Source organism: Diceros bicornis, chromosome 5, assembly GCF_020826845.1.
Source record: "Diceros bicornis minor isolate mBicDic1 chromosome 5, mDicBic1.mat.cur, whole genome shotgun sequence".
NCBI classification, from domain to species: Eukaryota; Metazoa; Chordata; class Mammalia; order Perissodactyla; family Rhinocerotidae; genus Diceros; species Diceros bicornis.
In genome coordinates this window covers 93962070-93984505 of record NC_080744.1, presented here as the reverse complement: position 1 = coordinate 93984505, position 22436 = coordinate 93962070, and the positions used below count along the sequence as shown (strand labels likewise).

Below are 22436 nucleotides of genomic sequence, written 5' to 3'. Positions count from 1 at the left end.
CGTGCCCATCTTCCTCCACTTTATATGGGACGCTGCTACAGCATGGCCTGACAAGCGGTACATCGGTGCGTGCCCGGGATCCCAACGTGGGCCGCCAGCAGCGGAGCACGCGCACTTAACCGCTGTGCCGCGGGGCGGGCCCTGGTTCTTCTTTTTCAGAAGAAATATAAGCACATCTCATGAGGATGTTCACTGGAGCGCCATTTGGTGTGGTGAAAAGTTGGAAACAAAACCTAATTGCCTATCAAAAGGGGAATGCATAAAGAAAATACTGTCCATATAATAGATATAAAGTGATTTTTAAAAATGATCTCAATATTTACATGTATCAACATAGATAAATCTCAAAAACACTGGTGAGGGAAAAGGAAGTTGCAAAGTGATACATGCTTGTGACATATTAAAATACTCAAAAGCAAGTACTATGAGGACAGCCTTTTCAACAAATGGTGTCGGGAAAACTGGATATCCACATGCAAAAGAATGAAGTTGGATCCCTCCCTTACACTATATACAAAAATTAACTCAAAATGGATCAAAGACCCAAATGTAAGAGCTAAAACTATAAAACTCTTAGAAGAAAACAGGAGGAAATCTTCATGGCATTGAATTTGGCAATGATTTCTTAGATATAACACCAAAAGCACAGGCAATAAAGGAAAAAATAGATAAACTGGACAACATCAAAATTTAAAACTTGTGTGCATAAAAGGACACAACAGAGTGAAAAGGCAACCCACAGAACAGAAGAAAATATTTACAAATCATATATCTGATATGAGGTTAATATCCAGAGTATATAAAGAACTCCTACAACTCAACAACAACAAAAACTTAAAAAATGGGCAAAGGACTTGAATAGACATTTCCCCAAAGATATACGAATGGCCAATAAGCAAATGAAAAGATGTTCAATATCACTAATCATTAGAGAAATGCAAATCAAAACCACAATGAGATACTACCCCATACCCATTGGGATGGCTATATCAAAAACACAGAAAATAACAAGTGTCGGCAAGGATGTGAAGAAGTTGGAACCCTTAAGCATTGTTAGTGGAAATGAATAACGGTACAGCTACTGTGGAAAACAGTATGGCAGTTCCTCAAAAAATTAAGTAGAATTATATGATCCAGCAATTCCACTTCTGGGTATATACCCAAAAGAAATGAAAGCAGGGACTTGAGGTATTTGTACATCCATGTTCATAGCAGCCTTAATTACAATAGCCAAAAGGTGTAAGCAACCCATGTGTCTACCAACTTTTGAATGAATAAACAAAACGTGGTGTATATATATACACAATGGAATATTATTCAGCCTTAAAAAGAAAATTTTGACACATGCTACATGGGTGAACCTTGAAGATATTATGCTCAATGAAATAAGCCAGTCACATAGGGGCCGGCCCTGTGGCTTTGCGGTTAAATGCGCGTGCTCCGCTACTGGCGGCCCGGGTTCAGATCCCGGGCGCGCACTGACACACCACTTCTCCGGCCATGCTGAGGCCGCGTCCCACATAACAGCAACTAGAAGGATGTGCAACTATGACATACAACTATCTACTGGGGTTTTGGGGGGAAAAAAAAAAAGAGGAGGATTGGTGATAAATATTAGCTCAGAGCCCAAGTCTTCCTCAGCAAAAAGAGGAGGATTAGTATGGATGTTAGCTAATCTTCCTCACACACACAAAAAAAAGACATAAGCCAGTCACAAAAGAACAAATACTATATGATTCTACTTATATGAGCTATCTAGAGTGGTCAAATTCATAGAGACAAAGTAGAATGGAGGTTGCCAGGGGCTGGGGGGAGAGGGGAGTGGGGAGTCAGTGTTTAATGGGTATACAGTTCAGTTTTGCAAGATGAAAGTGTTCTGGAGATAGATGGTGGTAATGGTTGTATAATGATGTTACTGTACTTCTTGCCCCTGAACTGTAACTTAAAAATGGTTAAAATGATAAATTTTTTAATGATATATTTTACCATAATTTAAAACATTTTTAAGAAACAAATACTATGTATTCACAAAAAAATCGATAAATTTACAAAAGCAGAAAAATTGGCTGGAAATAGACACCTCACATTTATAATAATGTTAACATTGTGGAAGGGGACACTGAAAAATGGGGATGGGATCAAAGGACTATCTTTCGTGTATATATCTATAAAAAGATTTGATGCACATATGACAAAGGGATAAATTCTGAGTGGGAAGACACGTTTGTTACATTAATCTCTATTGTTGTTACTGCTGTGGAGTCAGTTCCGACTCCTAGGGACCCTGTGTACAGCAGACCAGAGCCCTGCCCAGTCTTTCTGTGCCATCCTCTCACCTTCCAGCGCTGCTGTTCGTAGGGTTTTCATGGCCCATTTTTTCAGCCGTGGGAGACCACGTCCTTTTTCCTAGTCTGTCTAGTCTGGAAGCTCCACTGAAACCTGTCCACCGTGGGTGACCCTGCTGGTATTTGAAATACAGGTGGCATAGCTTTCAGCATTGCAGCAACCACAGTATGACAACCGACAGACGGGTGGCTCGGTTCCCTGACCAGAAATGAACCCAGGCTGTGTCGGTGAAAGCACCAAATCTTAACCACTGGACTACTATTAATCTCTATACCCTTATGCAAATATAGAAATGTAATTTTAAAAAATTATTGAAAAAAATGCAATTATAGTATTAAGGAAAAAAGAGAAAGGGAGGGCACAAGGGAAAAAGAAAACCTGGAAATCTGGCAGATCCTTGGCTCTCACTTCTCGTATAACAGCTGTTAGAAGGGACAGTCAGATCCCCAGGGTGGCTAGGAATCTCTCTGTTATCATTCTAATTCTAGGCCAGAATTAAAACCTTTGGTTCCCAGCCCAGCAAAAGCCCAAGTAAACATACATGTAAATTGTGAGGTGCTCTATCATCAGACTTAAGGTAGTAATGTATTAATGTTAATTTCCTGATGTTGATGGTTGTAGTTTGGTTATATAGGAGAACTTCTTTGTCTAAATACTAGAGGATTTAGGGGTGATAGGGCATCAGGTCAGCAAATTAATCTCAAATGGTTCAGGGAAAAAAGTTACTTATCCTGTAATTCCAACTTTTCTGTAAGATTCTGATTGTTTAAAAAGAGCTACTGAATTTAAAAAATATCTACTATATTGGCTCAAATCAAAACAGGTTATCTAGGGAGGCCTCACACTGATAATCCAGATCCATTAGCCACTTCAGACTTGATCTTTACTGTATGCAGTGGTTGGAGCTGACCTCAACAGTGGTCATCCTTGTCTGGTTCAAGAGGCCTGGCAGTGTGGAAAAAGCCAGAGGGATTCTGGTCCTGATTCTGTCGCCAACAAGTCTTCTCACGTCTCCCAGCCTCATACTACTTCTCTGTAAAATGAGAATAAAAATCCCACCCTGCCTCTCTCATCTGGTTATTATAAAGACCAGACGAGGTAACACACGTGAAAGGTTTTGTAAAACACGGAGCCCCTGTGACAATCTCTTTCTCTTTGCAGTCTAAAGGTACAAAAGGGATTAATGTTTGTTAAATGTCCTGAAACTTTAATTTTAAACCACTTAAAAACCGCGGATTAATTTTAAAACTTTGGTAAGTATTGTTTTAAAAAGTGGAAGAAAGTTTAAAAATCCTGTAATCCCGCCCCCCCAAACTAATTTTTAAAAAAATTAAAACCAAAATCCTCCAAAATGTACCAAATCCTGGTCTGCCTTAAGAGGATTAAACTTTTGAACTTTGTCTATCCGTCATCTGGGACCGTCCTGAACCTCGTTTTCTTTTAAAATCACCTTTTTGTTGCCCTTCATCTTTTTTCCCACAGTGAACTGCACTGGGGCCTTTTTTGGGTAAGTAACCATCATGGTCCAGAACGAAGCGGCCTTTGACCTAACAGTTTCCTCATCCCCCAGATGTACCCTTTTCAAAGGCACTTAATAAGCCTCAGCCGCTCGGCAGCTACCAAAAACCTATCACGTGTGACCCGTCCACGCGGACGCCAGAAGCACCGCCCCTCTCCCAGGCCCCGCCCACCGCCGGGCTCCATGGGCGGGGACGCCGCGGGACCACTTCCGGAGGGGCCCGGAAATTCCTGTCGCTCAGCAACCAAAGGACCCTACAGTGTGATGGGGCTGAGACCCGCAGTGGGCTATGAACCGCGGCCAGTGTCCGCTGCGATCTGGGGTGTGAGGGATCCGCAGTCCCCCACTGGCCCTATCATATGGCTGCTAGGGTCTCTCCCATGCTCAGCAAGCGCTGCCAGTAAGCAGGTGGCACTCCTTTCCAACATGTCATCCCGTCCAACTTTCTTAATAAGGTAGACTACTACCATTTTTTGAGCACCTACGTGTCAGGCTCCACCAGGCACGTCGCATCATCTAACCTTGATAATTACACAACCTAGCTCACTGATAAGGAAGCCAGGCTTAGAGGGGCTGAGGCCCTCAGCCTGAGGACCTGTCCCAGGAGGAACACAATTGGGACCCTGCCCTGATAAAGGGCAGGTTTGGCACCTACCGGTTCCCCACTCGGAAAGCTGGAGAAGGAGCAGCAGCGACTTAAATCTTTACCCCAAATGCTTTATTTTCCATAATGACTCAGGAACTAGTGTTTATATAAGCCCAAATCCCTGCGGGGCCTGATTCCACCATGCAAAATAGCAATCGGACCCGAGGGAGACAGGCAGCGAATGCATTGGAAATGAATGGGCTGCATCTGATTCCCACAATCCCGGGCTCAGCTTAGTTGGCAGGAAACCTTCCGCGTGAAAAAAAAACAAGTGTTTTGGGCCTCTAATATCTTAGAGTGTCAGCCCCCGCTCCTTAAGCAGCTGCTTTAGAGCCTCTTCCAGCTGCCGGTTTGTTCCCTGAAGCCCCTTCACCACCTGTGCTGCCCATTCGAAGTATTCCTGGACTCGCTGTTCGGACCATCCTGCACAAGAACAGACAGGAAACTGCTCATGTAACGTCCAAGACAGCTCTGGATTGTGCTCACTTCCTGGAGGACTTGGGGCAGGGCCTTAAGATGAGTTCCTGATTTGCCCTGAAAACTTCCCCCTGGCCCAGCTATCGTATTTCTACTGTATAAAAGAAGATCGGAGTGGTCTAGTAGGATTAGTTTGGGGAATTAATAAGAACGCCCAGGCTTTTTTTCAGGGGAACTGACCAACCGGTGCTTCCAGAATGTGGATATTCCTCCCCTTTCCCTCAGACCAGGCTGGGGCGCGTACCCTTTGGGGTGCAGCGATTCAGGTCCCTCAGATTGTGCAGCTTGTCTGCCAGCTTCACCAGTTTAGCCCCTGGGCTGCTGTGGGGCGCCTGCTCCACCTGCAGCCGCTTTCTCTCCAGCTTGGGTAGAGTCTTGTCATCTGTTACCTCCTCCACCAGACGGCGCACTTGCGCCCCAAAGTGCAGCTCCACCTCATCCAGGGTGGTGTCCGTGTCCTCCACGGTGTCATGGAGCAGGGCTGCCTGGGGACAGGCTTCCACTCAGCCCCGTGTCGCCGCCAGCCAATGGGTGCCCAGAGCTGAATGGCGCCCCTGATCCCCACCCCAGCCTCCTAGAAGAGAAGGAGGAAGTTACCTGTAACACCACAATGTCAGTGATTCCCGCCTCATGGGTCAGGATCCGAGCCACACCTGACGGGGCAAAGCAAGAAGTCAGATCGGAGGGACTCCCAGGGCGGCGTGTTGTGGGTTTTGTAGAGCTAGATGTGGCCCCTCACTAGCTGGGTGACCTTGGACAAGTCCTTTACTCTCTTTGGGTGTCAACTGTACAAAGAGAACAATCACGCCTACCGCCTAGGGATGTTATGAGGCTTAAACACGAAGAGTGGCACAAGCTTGATACACGGTAGGTTAGGTCCTCAGTGAGGTGCGAGCCCTCCACGTTCCCTTCCCGTTCCCCACCCCCTAGACGCCGCTGCGGTTGCTCCACGGGCGGCGCGCCCACCGATAGGGTGGTTGATGTAGGGGGTCCCTTCGGGGTCCTTCCGCCGCTGCTGTCCGTGCTTGCGAGCCGCGAAGTCTGCAGCCTCCAGCAGCCGTGCCGCCTCGGAGCCCATTGCACGAATTGGGAGGGCAACTGCCGTCCCAGGAGCCCGGGGAGCCCTGACCGAGCGTCCACAGCGCCCCCTGGCGCCGCGGAGGCCCGGGCATTGTGGGGTCTGGTCCAGATGCGTTCCTCTAGGGCTGACCCTCCTGGCAGAGAGAGCAACTAGTGTTGGGGAGCTGTTCTCAGCATCGCAGGCCCTGGTTCGGTGCGCTCTGCTGGGGGTGCAAGAAGAACATGGCCTGGCTTTCTAGGAGCCCACGGTCTGAAGGAAGAAGGAAGACAGACAAGAAATAAGACAGTGGCCTCATAGTGTGCTGAGTCCAAGGCAGGAAGGCACCGGGCACTGTGTTACCATGGAGGAAGGGCAATTCACCTAGGCTCTGGGTCAGAGACAGCTTCTCTCAGGAGGGGAAAAAACAAACAAACAAACAAACACAAAAACACAATCTTCAACCTGTCTGAAAATTCTCAAAGTGCTCTAAAAAATAGTTCTCCCTGCAGGGATGGGCCTGGTTGCTCTGGGCATAGCAGCCTCACTTTTCGGCCCAGACCTTCTAGAAATTGGAGCCTACACTGGGAGCCCTGCCTAAGTACTTTAGATTTAGGCTCCCAGGTGGCAGTGATGTTTCTGCAAGAACCATCTTCTTTGCTCTCACGTGCTGGGACAAAATGTCTTTCTTGTGCCATAGAGGTTCCTGCTTCAGTCCCCAGGCACCTGCCGTGGGCCCCTGGGGTGATGAGTGTTGCTACTGGTGTTCTGGGATTCTGACGTTGTCAGGCCTCCGTAGGCACTAGAACAACACAACACTGCTGGCTGGTGGCCTCTGGCCTTTTGGATTAATTCTCTGTCTCAGTGGATGGCAGCCATGAGGTATGAGGGGTCAGAGAGACCTGGAGACCCCAGAAGAGCATTCCCTGTGAAATGGGGTTCATTAGTTGCTAAGTATACTCCAATCAGATGGGTAGCTTCTGTGCTTTGGCTGGTAGCTGGGGCAGATGAGGACTCAGGGGAAAAGTTAACAAAAGGACTTGCCCCTGGTTTTCATCTAGTCTTGGTGGTTGCCGTGATGCAGAGGTTAGGGAGGGAAGCTCCAAATGCTTGAACTCAGGTCTCTGGGGCCTGAAATGGAGCAATCAGAATTCCCAGGGCTTCCACAGCAGCCTGAAAGTCGAGAGTGGGTGGAGAGAAACACAGTTGGCTCTAAATGCTTACCTGTTCTTCAGGATAATGGCTCAACTTCTCTCTCTTCCCTCATTCCGTCCTGTAGTCTTCCGAGCCTTTTCCCCTTCAGCTCAGAAAATCTTAGGCAGCTTGGAGCCACTGTCCCCATTTTCCAACAGAAGATAGAAACTCAATCACTTTCATGGCTCTCTGGAGGTCTGTGATGGAGTAGCTTTGGGTTTGTGTTAATGGTGCCCAGGGGCCTTGATTTTTCTTTCCTTACTGTCTGCAGCCATGGCTTAGGAAGAGAGATATTGGGGTTCCTAGGACCAGTGCTGAGGTGGAGGTGACCTCTCATGGGCTTCCAGAGGAGGCAGGGCCCTTTGCTGACAGGCCTGTCTATGGGGCTACTGCTGCTCTTCAGCTGGATGACCCTTGCCCAGCCGACCTCTCTCTCAGGTACAGCACTCTCCTCTGCCCCCAGCCCCCGCTTCAGGTCCCCTACTCTGTCAGTAGGGCATGGGCTACTCTGGGAAGCTGGTCGGGAGGAAGGGAGCCTGCCCTTCTGATAATGGCTGATCCCTTTCACTCTCCCGAAGGGGTGGAGTGGGGTGTGCGTAGACCATTCCTGCCTGTCTCCAGCCCCATTACCCATCCTCTCAGCGCTGGCCCGCTACCCTCACTTGTGCCAGACCTCTCGGGATGCCAATGGCCGCCACTACCCTGGTTTCTTCTGTCCTCGGCTGTCTGATACTCCGGAGGAAGCCTATTGCTGCCACCTGCAGGCTGCAGGGGGCTCCTGCTGCACCCGGGCTGAATTTGAGGCCCTGTACCAAGTCAACCTGTCCTCCCTTCCGCCTCCGCCCGTGCTCAGGTGAGAACTCCAGCCCCAGAGCCGCTGGAACACTGGCAGGGTGTTTCAGCATCTGGGGCTCCGTTCCTAAATGCTGGGCTGGGACGCTTGTAGCTTATAGACTAGTGGAGGGACAGACCTCAAACAGAAAATCACGTAAATACATGATTACAAACAATTCTGTGAAGGAAAAGTTCAGGGGACTGTGAAAGGGGGTAACAGGGAGCCATTGCCTGTGTTGTGGCACGGGGGCGGGGCGGGGTGGGGCAGGTGTCAAGACTAAGGAGGATCTTGCAGTCTGTGGATTACACACATAGTCGGGGTTTTCAATTCTGAATCTGTCCAGATAGCCTCAGGGTACCTGTGAGTCCCCTGACTTTGTATTTAACAAATTCTACATTTATCAGAGGAGGGGGTCCCGAGCTTCCTCCGGACTCGCCGGGGCTCTGTAACCCACGGGCTGCAGCAGCGAGAGCGCGGCGGGCCAGCGTCCTGATGCTCTCGCCTTTCCCACGGGGGCCGGGGCCCGCTCCTCGCGCTGGGCCTCTACAGCCTGCTGCTGGTGGGCTTGATCACCGCAGACCTCGCGCACTTCTGCCGCGGTCGGGGCCGGGGCCGCCGCGGGCCTCCCTCGGGGTCCTCCGCCGCCTGCCCCCTGCAGGTCTCGGAGGGAACAGACTAGGCGTGCCCGGGGCTTCTCTGCGCCTGCGCACCCGGGCGGAGCGCCCCGCCCCTCCCCTGGTGCGGTCCCGTCTTGGCCCCGCCCCGCCCCACCATGGCCCCGCCCCTTCTCTGCCCCCGCCTCTGACGGTGGACTAGGGCGGGGCAGCGACTGCAGATTCCAGAGCCTAGACCCACCCCGCCCCGGAGACTGCGCCTGCGCGGGCCCGGGACGTCTGCGCCGCGATGACTGTGAGTGGTGCAGGGTCTCCCGAGCCCCGGCCCGTCGTCCCAGGGCTGCGTACCCATACCCCCGCGACATCACCACTTCGCACCAACTCTGACCATTCCTGGGCCTCCTTCGCCCTCAATCTTTGCTCTCAGTGGGACTCGCCCCCGACCTGCAGCCTCCTCTCCCCCTAGCTCCTCGGCTCTGCCCTGAGCCCATCCGCGACGTCTCCACCCCTTCCCTCCACAGGCCAGCTCAGTGGAGCAGCTGCGGAAGGAGGGCAACGAGCTGTTCAAATGCGGGGACTACGAAGGCGCCCTGACGGCCTACACCCAGGCCCTGGGGTTGGGCGCGACGCCGCAGGACCAGGCCATTCTGCACCGGAATCGGGCCGCCTGCCACCTCAAGCTGGTGAGGGAGCGGCTGCTCTTCTCCTGTCTGCTGGCCCCGGTTTGCCCATCTCGCTGCTGCTTGGGCTCTGACAGGGCATTCACCTTCCCAGGCCACCCACACTTGTCAGACGTCTTTGGGCTTCTTGGTGTGTAGGGGGGCGATCGGATGACTGGAGAACAACCCTGCTGTCCGGTTAGTGCCCGGAAAAGGAAATGGCCAGCCTCTCAGGCTGCTGTGCCTTCTCTTACAGGAAGATTACGACAAGGCGGAAACGGAGGCATCCAAAGGTAGGGGACTGCGGGCCCTCTGGGGGAGCTGGGGGCTTCTACGGTAGACAAGGACGCTGGGACCTCCGCACCTTCACATTCGCCTTTTCTTTTCGCCTCTGAAACACATCTGCCTTCTTTCTTTCCCACTTCCTCGGGCATTTCCTTTTCTGCAGCTACCCTCACCCTTTCTGGGGCTGGAGTACTGAGCCCCACATTCGTCCCCCCACCTTCCTCTGGCCCTCGAGATCTTTCCCTACTGCTCTTGCCTGGAGATGGTGGCTTCATGGTTGCTGACAGAGCTCCCGTTTGTGCTCAGCCATTGAAAAGGACGGTGGGGATGTCAAAGCACTTTACCGGCGCAGCCAAGCCCTGGAGAAGCTGGGCCGCCTCGACCAGGCTGTCCTTGACCTGCAGAGATGTGTGAGCCTGGAGCCCAAGAACAAAGTTTTCCAGGAGGCCCTGCGAAACATCGGGGGCCAGATTCAGGAGAAGGTACGTGAGTGACCAAGAGAGAGTGAGGCATTGACCGGTGGTAGAGGGGCTCTGGTAAATGGGTCTGGGTTAAGGGTGGAAACACAGTTCTCCAGAGAGGAGATACCTGTGGCCAATGAGCTTATAGAATGATGCTCAACCTTACCAGCAGTTAGGGAAGAGCAAACTAACAGCAAGGGGCTGTTTTTTTGGTGGTCTATTTGTCAGGCATTTAAAGTTTGTATACTTTGGGGGCTGGCCCAGTGGCGTAGTGGTTAGGTTTGCACCCTCGGCTTCCACGGTCCAGGGTTCGCAGGTTCGTATCCCCAGCGCAGACCTGCACACCGCTCATCAAGCCATGCTGTGGCGGCGTCCCATGTACAAAGTAGAGGAAGATTGGCACAGATGTCAGCTCAGGGACCATCTTCCTCAAGCAAAAAGAGGAAGATTGGCAATGGATGTTAGCTCAGGGCCAATCTTCCTCACCAAAAAAAAAAAAAGTTTGTGTACTTTGCTAGAAGGAGGGAGACAGACACTTACATGGTAAGGATTGGGGGGACGTAGGTTCCCTCATGACTCCTGGAGGGGATATAAATTAGTACAGCTACATTAGTACAGCTCCTTTGGAGAGTGCTTTAGCATGTCTCTCCAATTTTAAATGAGCATATCCTGTGATCCAGTGTGTTTACTTCTTTTTTTTTATTTTTTATTTTTTGGTGAGGAAGATTAGTCCTGAGCTAGCATCCATTGCCAATCCTCCTCTTTTTGCTGAGAAAGATTGGCCCTGGGATAACATCCGTGCCCATCTTCCCCTACTTTATATGTGGGACGCCTGCCACAGCATGGCTTGACAAGCGGTGTGTAGGTCCGTGCCCGGGATCCGAACCTGCAAACCCCAGGCTGCCGAAGTGGAGTGTGAAGTTAACCACTATGCCACCGGGCAGCCCCCAGTATGTTTACTTCTTGCTGTCTGCCCTAGAAAAGCCTTGCCTATGTACACCAGCAGGCGTGTGTATGTTTATTTCAGCTTTGTTTGCAGTAATGAAAAATTGTAACTTGCCTACCATGACCAGCAGTAGGGGAATGGCTAAGTAAATTGGGTGATGTCCTTCCTACAGACTTCTATGTTGTAGTTAGCGAGAATAGGTAGATCCACATGTGTGGACATGGAAAGCTAACACTTCTTAAATGGAAAAAAGCAAAGTATACAATAACACGTATAGTATGATACCATTTATGTTAAAACCATCCCCCATAAACACCCAAAACAATACCATGTTTTTTCTGTGCGTCCACTTGGGTGTGTAAATACAGAGAAAAATATTTTAAAAGACATACATGAGTGATATGATATGATTTTGTGTGACTCCTGGGGAAAGGAATGGGATTGAGAGGGCTTTTCAAAAGAAAGTTTGCTTCATCCGTTTTTTTTAAATAACGTGACATCATTTGTGTTGTATGTTTATTTAAAAATTAATTTAGGAGAAAAGAATCGAAGAACCATTATGAAGCTTGAGTTAACCAGATAATTTAGTGTTAAAGTGCTGACACAGTGGAAGCAAGTAATATGATGGCAAACACCTTATTGAAAGGTTGTGACTTGGGAAAGAAAATAGTTTTCCTCTCAGTGCCAGCCCTGTGTGATCAGCAGGGGCTGCCGAGAGCACTGTGTTCGGAAGTGTTGGGACGCAGGTTGCCTGGGCCTAGCAGGAGACCCTGCTGTGACTGGTTGGTCATGTCTGCCACGGATGCAAGAGGGGAAGGGGGGCAGCACGAGTGCTAGGCATGTCCCACCATCCGTGTCCAGGACCCTGGGGAGGGAGAGGGCCTAGGATGATCTTGATCACTCAGAGTATTTTTAGAAACTGTCAAAAAGAGAATTCTGGAGCTAGAGGGAAGGTTAGCAACTGTCTCATGACCTGCTGGCTCCCTTGCAGGAGGCATAAATGTTGAGTTCAGTGCCACGGGTGGAGCACCCATGCTGCCATGACAGAGATGGCACCACTGGGAGTGCGGTGCCTCGTGGCTAACAGGATGTCTCCCCTTCTGAATGGCACTGCCTTCAGCATTGGCGCTGCCCCTGCCGCCCAAGTGGGAAGTAGAGAAGAAAACAGCCTCGGGAAGTTCAGGAGAAGCTGCCAGGCGAGTCTCTTCCTGCCCAAGGTCGCTTGGTGGTAGCTTTAAGCCCAAATGTCCTTGCTGGGTCTCCCAGACAGGAGCCAGGCCCTGGGAGGAGCTAGAGAGAACAAATAGGGAACGTGTTGTCTCTGGCCGAGAGAGGTGATTTCCTTCATGCTTTGTTGGTTTGTCGTAGGTGCGATACATGTCCTCAACAGATGCCAAAGTGGAACAGATGTTTCAGATACTATTGGACCCACAAGAGAAAGGCACTGAGAAAAAGCAGAAGGTATAGGGCCCGGACTGAGCGAGTGGGGCTGAACTCCCACGAGAGCTGCCATTCCATAGTGCCCTCCCTGTGTGCGGGTGTTGGCCCCAGAGGCCCCTGCTGGCCTGGTCTGCTGCATGTCCCTCCTGAGGTCGTGCCTCTGGACCCCAGAGCCTGAGTGTGGCTGAGGAGAGGGGACCAGTGTTCACTGAGCACGTTGTCGGTCAGGCCCTGTGCCGGGAGCTGGGGGCACAGAGGTGACTGAGGGACTGCCCCTGCCCTTCAGGCTCTGGCAGGGATTTGGGACCCTATTTACTCTAACCCTCAACCCTGAGAGCAAGCTCTTCCCTCTACTTACAGAGAAGTAAACTGAAGTCAGAGGGGTCACTCAGCTGCTCAGTGGAAGTGGTGAGGTCCAGAGCTCAGGGCCTCTGCTTGCCCTGCCCCGTGCTGTGTGCAGTGTCCACATTGTGATATACTTCCTTTGACACAGGCTTCTCAGAACCTGGTGGTACTGGCCCGGGAGGATGCTGGAGCTGAGAAGATCTTCCGGAGCAATGGGGTTCAGCTCTTGCAATGCCTGCTGGACACGGGAGAGGCTGACTTGATGCTGGCAGCTCTGCGCACGCTGGTCGGCATTTGCTCTGAGCACCAGTCACGGGTGGGTGTGACAGAGGGTGTAGTTACTGCCTCCGTCTGTCCATCCATCCATCCATTCACCCTTCCACCCTTCTACCCCTCATCGCATTCCAAAAAAAATGTAAGGCAGAGTACAAGGAGACATGTAACAAGAGAGGAAAGATTTAAATGGGACAAAAAAGATCCACATGATTTGGGGTGAACTGGGACTGGGAAAGAGCAAAAGCAGCCCTTGACCCCCTGAATGCTTGCTTTGGGTGGGCTCACAGGCCTGAGCTGGGCTTCCCTGAGCCGGCCTACAGAGATGCCTGGTCACCAAGTCATTCATTGTCCATGAGGTGAAAGCAAGCCTGTTGCAAAGAAAAAGGCACCTGTCCTTCCCTGCAGATCAGACAGGGTTTCCCTGGAGGGGGTTCTTCACAGCGAGGGATGTGGTCAGTGACGTCACCCACAGCATCTTTACCATTGAGACAGTGACCAGATATGGGGGGCTTGACCCTGAAATGATTCTCAGCCTAGACTGTGGGTGTCCAGCACAGACAGTTCAGCAGGAAGAGTCCTGTCCTGGTCCAAGTGTCATGAGGTCCATGCCCCAGCTCTTGCCGGAGCTGGCTTGACCTAGGAGACAGGGACGTGACCCTTGGTTGCTTTTAGAGGAGCCCACAATTCCTAGATGAGGGTGGAAATGTGAAATACTCTATGAAAGGTCTTTAGGCCAAGTTTGGCTGTATTTTTGGGTCTCCCAGGACTGAGAAGGGTAAAACCATGGGAATTCTGTCTGCAGAATTCCCAGGGTGTAGACAGAACCTCAGGGTTGATATTGGGGAGGAACTAGGTGGCTTTGGGCCTGGTAGGCAGATAGCTTTGTCCAGGCTAATGTTCTTCCTGGGGGGACATGGACCAAAGCGGCTGCTTTCAGGGCCACAGTATTCCTTGTCTTCTCTGGAGCCAAGGAGAGGACAGATTTCTCTGGAATGTTTTCTTTAGGAAGCCTTTCCAAGGAGGTCATGCTGGAGTCCCCCCGGCCACACCCTCAGGCAGGCCCACTTGGTTTTCATTGGAGCTGCTCTTTCCCACAAACGTTTTCTCCCCTCGGCCTGAGTCCCTGGCTCACACTTAGGGATCTCTATGGCTGCCCTTCACCAGCTGGAGCCTCTGTCCACCTCTCTCCCACCCAGACAGTGGCAACCTTGAGTGTCCTGGGAACTCGACGGGTGGTCTCCATCCTGGGCGTAGAAAACCAGGCTGTGTCCCTGGCTGCCTGCCACCTGCTGCACGTTATGTTTGATGCCCTCAAGGAAGGTGTCAAGAAAGGCTTCCGAGGCAAAGAAGGCGCCATCATTGTGGGTGAGTGGAAGCAGGTCTGTGCTCCTTTGGGTGTTGCTGTCATGGAGGGGAAGGGGCTGAGCCAGCCAGGCCAGCTCTTTGGGGACCAGACTTGCAGCTGCAGGTTGTTCAGGAATATGGCTTGGTGACAGTATTTTACTCTAGGTTCCAAGTAGCCAGGGCACCTGTGGGGAAGGCTGGAACCCAGCCCAGAGCCCAGGATGCAGGTCGCCTTCATGTCTCCCCAGCCTGTTAGGGAAGTTCAGGATCAGACAGGGCTGGGCTGCCATGGAGTCCACTGATATCTTCTTGTTGCCAGATCCTGCCCGGGAGCTGAAGGTCCTCATCAGTAACCTCTTGGAGCTACTGACTGAGGTGGGGGTCTCGGGCCAAGGCCGAGACAATGCCCTGACCCTCCTGATTAAAGTGGTGCCCCGGAAGTCTGTGAAGGACCCCAACAACAGCCTCACCCTCTGGGTCATTGACCAAGGTAGGTGATACTGTTTAAGAAAGAGAAAGCAAGAGACTGAGCATATGTGTGTGTTTTGCTTGGGTGCTGGGCCTACATATCCCCAGGAGTGATTGCACCAGCTGTCTGCACCGAAGTGCACCCAGTGGCCTGCGCTGTCTCCTCGGGGAACGCAGAGTTAGACCCTTCAGCCGTGAATGTGTGCAGGTGCACGCACGTCGAGCAGGCCTGCGAGCAGGTTCACGGGAAGGCAAGATCAGCTTTCTGTATCTGAAGTGTTTCTCAGTGAGCGTGTATTGCTTCTATACTCAGGAAAAACCATAAAGTTTAATATATAAATTCACACTTCTCTTTTCCCCTAAAAGATAAGTAAGGAAAGCTCGGCAGAAGTCCCTGCATGAGCACACCCACTGGGTGCTCCTCTTCCCTCGTTAGCCCAATAATCCTGTGAGGCATGGGGCTTATTTACCCCTTCAGTTTTATAGACGAGGAGCCTCAAAGCCCCAGAACATTGGCCCACGGGCAGGGCCGGCATGCAGACCTCACTGCTGAGCTCCTTCCCTGACCCCACAGCCGCCTCCATAGGTAGCAGGTCCACCAACCAGATTCTCCATGCCCGCCGTCGACACAGCTGTCTGCCCTCTGTAACTTATCCAAGGGTGGTCCTGCTTTTCTGTTCCAGCCATCCTCTTCCATCTGCCTGTAGGGGTTGGAACTAGTGTTCTGCTGTCTAAATAGGGTGTCTTTTCAGGTCTGAAAAAGATTCTGGAGGTGGGGGGCTCCGTGCAGGACCCTCCTGGGGAGCTCACGGTGACAGCCAACAGCCGCATGAGCGCCTCCATTCTCCTCAGCAAGCTCTTCGATGACCTGAAGTGTGATGCCGAGAGGGAGAATTTCCACCGACTCTGTGAAAACTACATCAAGTAAGGGAGTCAGCCCCATCTCCCATCGCCAGGGGTTCTAACCAGAATTGTGACTCCCTTGGGAAGGACAGCAGTGAGAGGTTTTCACAAGGAGAGCAGCCTTGGGGAGGACTAGCAGGGGGAGACAGAGTGGTCTCAGGGCCCAGTTCTTATTCCAAAGTGACGTCCCCAGGGACACACTTTCTCAGATCAGTTCTCCTATAATGCAGCCACTGTTCTCAAGCACATGCTGCGTTTACGGAGCACCATGTGTCTGTCCTGACACGGCGCTGCAGCACGACAGTCCTTACCCTTAGGGAGCTCACAGCTGGGAGAAGGCTGATGACAAATGATGAAATTGGCAGAACAGTTTCAGATCTTCATAAGTACAGGGAAGGAGATGAGCGGGGTGGTGTGAGTGAGAGTAAGCTGTGTTAGGTGGTGTGTTGTCAGGGACGGCTCCAGGAAAGCCTAGAGAGGGAAGGTGGGTGCCTGCTGTTGGGGGGAATGTGCTCGTCTGCCCGTCGGCAGTTCCTTGCTGCTCCCGCCCAGGTAGCGCAGGTGCCTGGCTAGTGGAGGGGAAGGGAGGGAAAGAGAGTCCCTTTATGCTGGCCTTGGTATGACAGCTGTCACCCTGTGCCCCTCAGGAGCTGGTTTGAGGGCCACGGCCTGGCCGGGAAGCTGCGGGCCATCCAGACGGTGTCCTGCCTCCTGCAGGGCCCATGTGACGCCGGCAACCGGGCCCTGGAGCTGAGTGGCGTCATGGAGAGCGTGATCGCTCTGTGTGCCTCTGAGCAGGAAGAAGAGCAGCTGGTGGCTGTGGAGGCCCTGATCCACGCGGCCGGCAAGGCCAAGCGGGCCTCATTCATCACTGCCAATGGCGTCTCGCTGCTGAAGGACCTGTACAAGCACAGCGAGAAGGACAGCATCCGCATCCGGGCACTGGTGGTGAGACTGGCAGGCCAGGGCTGGGTGGGCAGGCGGGCAGCCAGGCAGGGGTACTGGGCTGGCTGGTGTCTCAGGGGGCGGCCCCGGCACACTCGGGGTGAAAATATGGGCGACACAGGGCCTTGTTAAGGCCAGAGGCATGGGCACTGGCTTCTCCCACACAGGGCTCATGGTCAAGTCAGGGAGATGAGCCTTACAGAGAGAACACCCAGGAAGGCAGCGTGGCACATGCTGCCCCCTAGAGGCGGTGGGAGAAGCTCCAGAGGAGATGCTGAGGGAGTTTGGAGGACACGTGGGCTGGGCTAGTCAGAAAGGCTGTGTGGAAAGGCTGGGCCTGCAGGCAGCCCCAGGAGCTGGTGGTTTGGGGACCGGCTGGCTTCCAGGAGCCCATTGCAGCCATGCACCTTGCGGGGAGCTGGTCCTTCTTGGGGCACTCAGTCCTGGGTTTCTCCATCCCGTAAGGAGCCTTGGCTGAGGCTCCTGTTTTCTCCCTGCACACGCTCTGGCTCCACCTGTAAAAAGTTTTCTTGTATGACATGGAAAGCAACAGAGCAAATCCCAGTGCAGATTGGGGGGTGGGGGGTGGGGCCCAGGACAGCACAGTGGCCCACGTGTCAGTCTCTGCTGCAGGCTGCGTCACGTGGCTACCCCAGTAGCTGATTTTGCTGCCAAACGCTCTAGGTGGTAGCCTGGTGGGGGTGTGCGTGGCCTCCAGAGAGCCCGGCAGAGTGCCAGGGAGGGAACCCCCCGAGGTGTGGAGGAGCCTGGCTCTGCCTCCATCCCTGGAGGCCAGCAGCTCGTTCTTGCCTCTTCCTCCAGGGACTCTGTAAGCTCGGCTCGGCCGGAGGGACTGACTTTAGCATGAAGCAGTTTGCTGAAGGCTCCACTCTCAAACTGGCTAAGCAGTGTCGAAAGTGAGTCGTTTGGCGTTGCCATGGCTCCCCCACCACCTGTCAGCTAGACTTCAAGAGAGGAGGGTCTGGGTGGAGGGTGGGGCCTCCTCACTGCCCTGCTCTCCCCCAGGCAGACCCTCCTGGATCCTGCCATGTGAACTGCTTCCGTATGTGGCGGGGATGCCCAAGCCCCTAGCTTTGACTCCTTGGTCCTGGTGTGCCCCTTCCTGCCCCGCTAGTTCTGATGCTTGTCCACTACCCTGCATGACCCCAGGTGGCTGTGCAATGACCAGATTGATGCAGGCACTCGGCGCTGGGCAGTGGAGGGCCTGGCCTACCTCACCTTCGATGCCGATGTGAAGGAAGAGTTTGTGGAGGACGAGGCTGCCCTGAAGGCTCTGGTCCAGCTGAGCAGGGTAGCACCAGTCATCCGGGGACACTTCCTAGGATTAGAGCTTACCTGGCTTTCTTGGCAGGTCTTGGCCAGTGGCTTTTGTGGCCCGAGTGGCCGCTCTGGGTGGCGTGGGCAGACTGGCCTGCACCAGCAGTGTCAGAAAAGACTGTCTCTTTGGTGGAGTTGGAGGTCAAGTGTGTGAGCTCCCAAAGGCCGGGGGCAGGCGGGGGCCTGGGGAGGTTTCCAGATTCATCCTGGTGCCCAGGTGGTCCAGTGAGGGTAGAACTGGGGGCCTGGGCAGCATTTATCCCAGTGCTGCTCTGCCCCCTGGGATGGCTGACTGACTGCCCCTCTGCTCCTGGCAGTCCGAGGAGAGGTCAGTGCTCTTTGCGGTGGCTTCGGCACTGGTGAACTGCACCAACAGCTATGACTACGAGGAGCCCGACCCCAAGATGGTGGAGCTGGCCAAGTATGCCAAGCAGCATGTGCCTGAGCAGCACCCGAAGGTGAGGGGGCCGCTAGGAGGGGTTTGGGGGTTTCTGTATCACTGGGACCGGTTGACCTGGTGCATCCAGAGCAGATGAATCTTCTGTTTAAGCGGGTTTCTTGCCCTTTGTTCTCATGTTCATCAATTTGTGCTGTGAAGAGGGTCCCCCTTTCCCTGTCTAGTCAGCCGAGGCCCCTCTGTTAAGCTGCCTGCCTCCCCAGGACAAACCAAGTTTCGTGCGGGCTCGGGTGAAGAAGCTGCTGGCAGCAGGCGTGGTGTCAGCCATGACGTGCATGGTGAAGACCGAAAGCCCTGTGCTGACGAATTCCTGCCGAGAGCTGCTCTCCAGGTGAGCCTGCCTCAGCGGAGCCAGACCTTCCCAGCTCTTGAGCCTTGAGGCTGCCGATGTAGCCACAGAGGGAGCAGGTCCTGGTGCTGTGGGCCTCCTAGAGCAGCGGTGCCACACGCTTGGCTGCCTTCCTTCACCGAGCGTAGAAGTGGAGTGTCTACCTGCCAGGGCCCCGGCCCCACTCACCCACCACCCCACTACCGCCCTCTCTCTGCAGGGTCTTCCTGGCGTTGGTGGAAGAGGTGGAGGACCGCGGCACTGTGGTTGCTCAGGGAGGGGGCAAGGTAAGCTGGCTTACAGACTCCTTCCTGATGGTCCACAAGACATGACTCAGTGGCTGCCACACCAGAGATTAGTTTTAGATGTGGGATGGGAAACATTATTAGTGACCGGCAGGAACATCTTCCTGCTGAGAGAGGGATGCTGACGGGGCGGGTTCATTGGAGCCCCCGGCACTTTGTGCCTGTTAAGGTCCTGAGCTCTCCCCCTTTCCCTGTGTCGTTGACCTCCATGGCCCCAGCACCGGCACAATCCATGGCTAGCCCTTCCTAGGTGTTTCAGGAAGTGTTTGGGTAGCTTAATGAGAGACCTCAGAGAGGTGGAGAGGGTCTGAGCGGGGAGTGTTGTCAAGCCTGAGGAGAGAGGAGGAGAAAGGTGCGGGTGGACAGTCAGAGCTCAGGGCCTGCTGGTTCGGGCCTTACGCTCCCGGGCACATCCTGGACACGGACGGGCTTGTCCCTACAGGCTCTGCTCCCGCTGGCCCTGGAAGGCACTGACGTGGGGCAGACAAAGGCAGCCCAGGCTCTCGCCAAGCTCACCATCACCTCCAACCCAGAGATGACCTTTCCTGGCGAGCGGGTACGTGTCTTCCTGCCCCAGCCCTGGCCTCCACCCCCTCACTGGGCCCTGATGGTCTCTGACCTGGGCTGTGGCTCCTCCGTGGGTTCAATAGGAAGTGGCAGCTTTGCTGAGCCCTAGGGTGGGGAGGGCAGCCTTCTCTCAGGGGGTGGACCCCCGCCTGTGGGCTCGGTGGGGACTGGGCTGAGTAGCCCTGACAGGTGGGGTGCATGTCACAGATCTATGAGGTGGTCCGGCCCCTTGTCTCCCTGTTGCACCTCAACTGCTCAGGGCTGCAGAACTTCGAGGCGCTCATGGCTCTAACAAACCTGGCGGGCATCAGTGAGAGGCTCCGGTAAGGTCCCCTGGGACATGGGGCCCAGGTAGGGAGGGCATCAGGGTTTAGATTATCCCCAGTAAAGCACTTGACAGTTTGGAAAGCACTCTTCGGTCATGGCTTTATTTGAGCCTCACAGTGAGTCCTCTGTGTCATCCAGCTGAGGACACAGGCCAGGCGGTTTGATTTGGACAGCGCTCCCTGAGAGAGCACATCACTGGGCAGTAACAGTGCCAGCTCTGGAGTCAGACCATCTGGGTTCAAATCCTGGCTTCACTGGGTACCAGGGTGTAACCTCAAACAAGTTACATAACCACTCTGTGCCTCAGTTTCCCCCTCTGAAATGGGATGGTTATAGTAGTTACCTCATGGAGTTGTAGTGAGGAGAATTAAATGAGAAAATACATGTAAAAGCACTTAGTGCATAGGTACCTGGCTCCTAGCGATGTGCCCAGTCGATGCATATTAGCTATTACTACTAGTGGTGACCCTGGGCACATTACTCACTACTTAGCCTTGGTTTCTTCTTTTGCAAAATAGTCATGCTGATCACACCTGCACTGTCACCACAAGGCTGTGGTGAGGATTGAGTAAGGTAGTCCAAGTGCTGGGTCAGGGGAAGTGCTTAAATGTTCGGTGTTAGCATCACCATCACCACCACCCTGGTCTCCTAACTCCTGGTTGAAAGCATTCCACGCCCCATGCCATCTCCTAGGCCTGGGTAGAAGGCTGGAAACCCCTGCAGTTCATACCTGGTGCAGGAGGGCCTTTGGACATTGCCCAGAGAAATCCTCAGCCCAGGGCTCGGTTGTATGGGGATATGGGGGTGGGGGCAGTGGATGCAGAGGCTCTGACGATGCTGAGCCTTCCACCCTCGGCCCTGCAGGCAGAAGATCCTGAAGGAGAAGGCTGTGCCCATGATTGAGGGCTACATGTTTGAGGAGCATGAGATGATCCGCCGGGCAGCCACGGAGTGCATGTGTAACTTGGCCATGAGCAAGGAGGTGAGGGCTGGTCCAGGCGGTCATGGTGGGCAGCCTTGCAGAAATATCTGTGCCCTGGCTGGGCTTTGCCTCAGCTGACTCAGTCCACGCCCCTCATCTGGCCACAGGTGCAGGACCTCTTTGAAGCCAAGGGCAATGACCGGCTGAAGCTGCTGGTGCTGTACAGTGGAGAGGATGATGAGCTGCTCCGGCAGGCGGCTGCGGGGGGCCTGGCCATGCTCACTTCCATGCGGCCCTCGCTCTGCAGCCGCATCCCCCAAGTGGTCAGTGCCTCTTCTTGGCAGGGGAGGCGAGGTGGGCCAGGACCCCCCAGCATGGTGGCAGTTGGTGGGGGAAGTCCCAGGGTGTGCGAGTGTGTTCCCTGCCAAGGTTTAGCCTGTTGCTCAGTGGTCACACAGCCCTGTTTCCTGCAGACCACACATTGGCTGGAGATCCTGCAGGCCCTGCTTCTGAGCCCCAACCAGGAGCTGCAGCACCGGGGCGCTGTGGTGGTGTTGAACATGGTGGAGGCCTCGAGAGAGATCGCTAGCACCCTGATAGAGAGCGAGGTGCTGGAGATCCTGTCCGTGCTGGCTAAGGGCAAGGAGAGCCCCATCACCAGGGCTGCTGCAGCCTGCCTAGAGAAAGCGGTGGAATATGGGCTTATCAAACTCAACCAGGATGGAGACTGAGGGGCTGCTAATGCACACGCTACCTGTCACAGCACAGGGAGCCAGGACAGACACGGCTTTTTGCTGGTGGGGGCTGGGATGCGGAACACTCTGGCCTCCTCTCTAGCTGCCCTTTGATGTCTTCTGTTCTGAGTCAGGGGCCACATTCAGTCACAGCCCTGCTCTGCCAGCACTGCCTGCAGCCTCACGCAGCAGGGCCCTTTCTGTACTACTGTAGACAGCTGGGGATGGGGAAGGTGCATCTGGACTCAGCCTGTGGATTCCTGCACTGGGAAGGGCACATCGAGCAGCCTCACCACCTTGAGCATCACCTGAGCCTCCTAGCAGGCCTGCCTCTGACTCTCTAATAAAAGTGTGTGGAACTCAAATGTGTGCCCTGTCTGTGGGCAGGGAGGGCAGGCCGTGAGCCCTGGTCTGGAGCAGGAGCGGGCTGTGGTGGAGCACAGCGGAGCTTTATGGCAGCAGCAGAGCCACCTCCACGGAAGGAATCTGATGGATTCCACCCAGAGCCCGCTGAGTTGCGTCCTAACCCTGTTGGAGGGTCAAGGGGTAAACCGAGGAAGCTGATCAATAAAAAACTATACAGTCGCCTGGAAAAATGGGTTTAGGGTACAGACTCCTAGATCCTGGCCCTTCAATACTTTGTCTTTGTATTGGGAGTTCTCAGTGACCTCCACTCAGGCGGTGCTCGGAGTTGGGGT

The 22436-nt window shown here is 53.6% G+C and overlaps 2 protein-coding genes across 3 annotated transcripts; one reads left to right on the top strand and one right to left on the bottom strand.

Annotated features, from left to right (window-relative positions):
- Positions 1-4561: 4561 nt before the first annotated feature.
- Positions 4562-6126, bottom strand: HDDC3 (HD domain containing 3). Of its 2 annotated transcripts, none has more exons than XM_058542488.1 (4): positions 5955-6116; positions 5586-5641; positions 5233-5473; positions 4562-4934 (listed from the first exon to the last, which is right to left on the bottom strand). In XM_058542488.1, the coding sequence occupies exons 1-4, from the start codon at positions 6064-6066 to the stop codon at positions 4804-4806; spliced, it is 540 nt and encodes a 179-aa protein (XP_058398471.1). In that variant the 5' UTR covers positions 6067-6116; the 3' UTR covers positions 4562-4803. The 2 variants fall into 2 exon arrangements, with proteins under 2 accessions (XP_058398471.1, XP_058398472.1); XM_058542489.1 differs by lacking the exon at positions 4562-4934 and adding an exon at positions 4941-5082 and having other exon boundaries at positions 5955-6126.
- A 2759-nt stretch (positions 6127-8885) lies between these two features.
- Positions 8886-22338, top strand: UNC45A (unc-45 myosin chaperone A). The gene is made up of 20 exons (XM_058542473.1): positions 8886-8983; positions 9210-9371; positions 9604-9640; positions 9939-10114; positions 12408-12500; positions 12973-13140; positions 14297-14465; positions 14764-14934; positions 15665-15836; positions 16463-16763; positions 17583-17677; positions 17931-18072; positions 18416-18556; positions 18759-18886; positions 19104-19170; positions 19631-19744; positions 19963-20078; positions 20947-21064; positions 21172-21327; positions 21478-22338. The coding sequence occupies exons 1-20, from the start codon at positions 8978-8980 to the stop codon at positions 21733-21735; spliced, it is 2790 nt and encodes a 929-aa protein (XP_058398456.1). The 5' UTR covers positions 8886-8977; the 3' UTR covers positions 21736-22338.
- Positions 22339-22436: the final 98 nt, after the last annotated feature.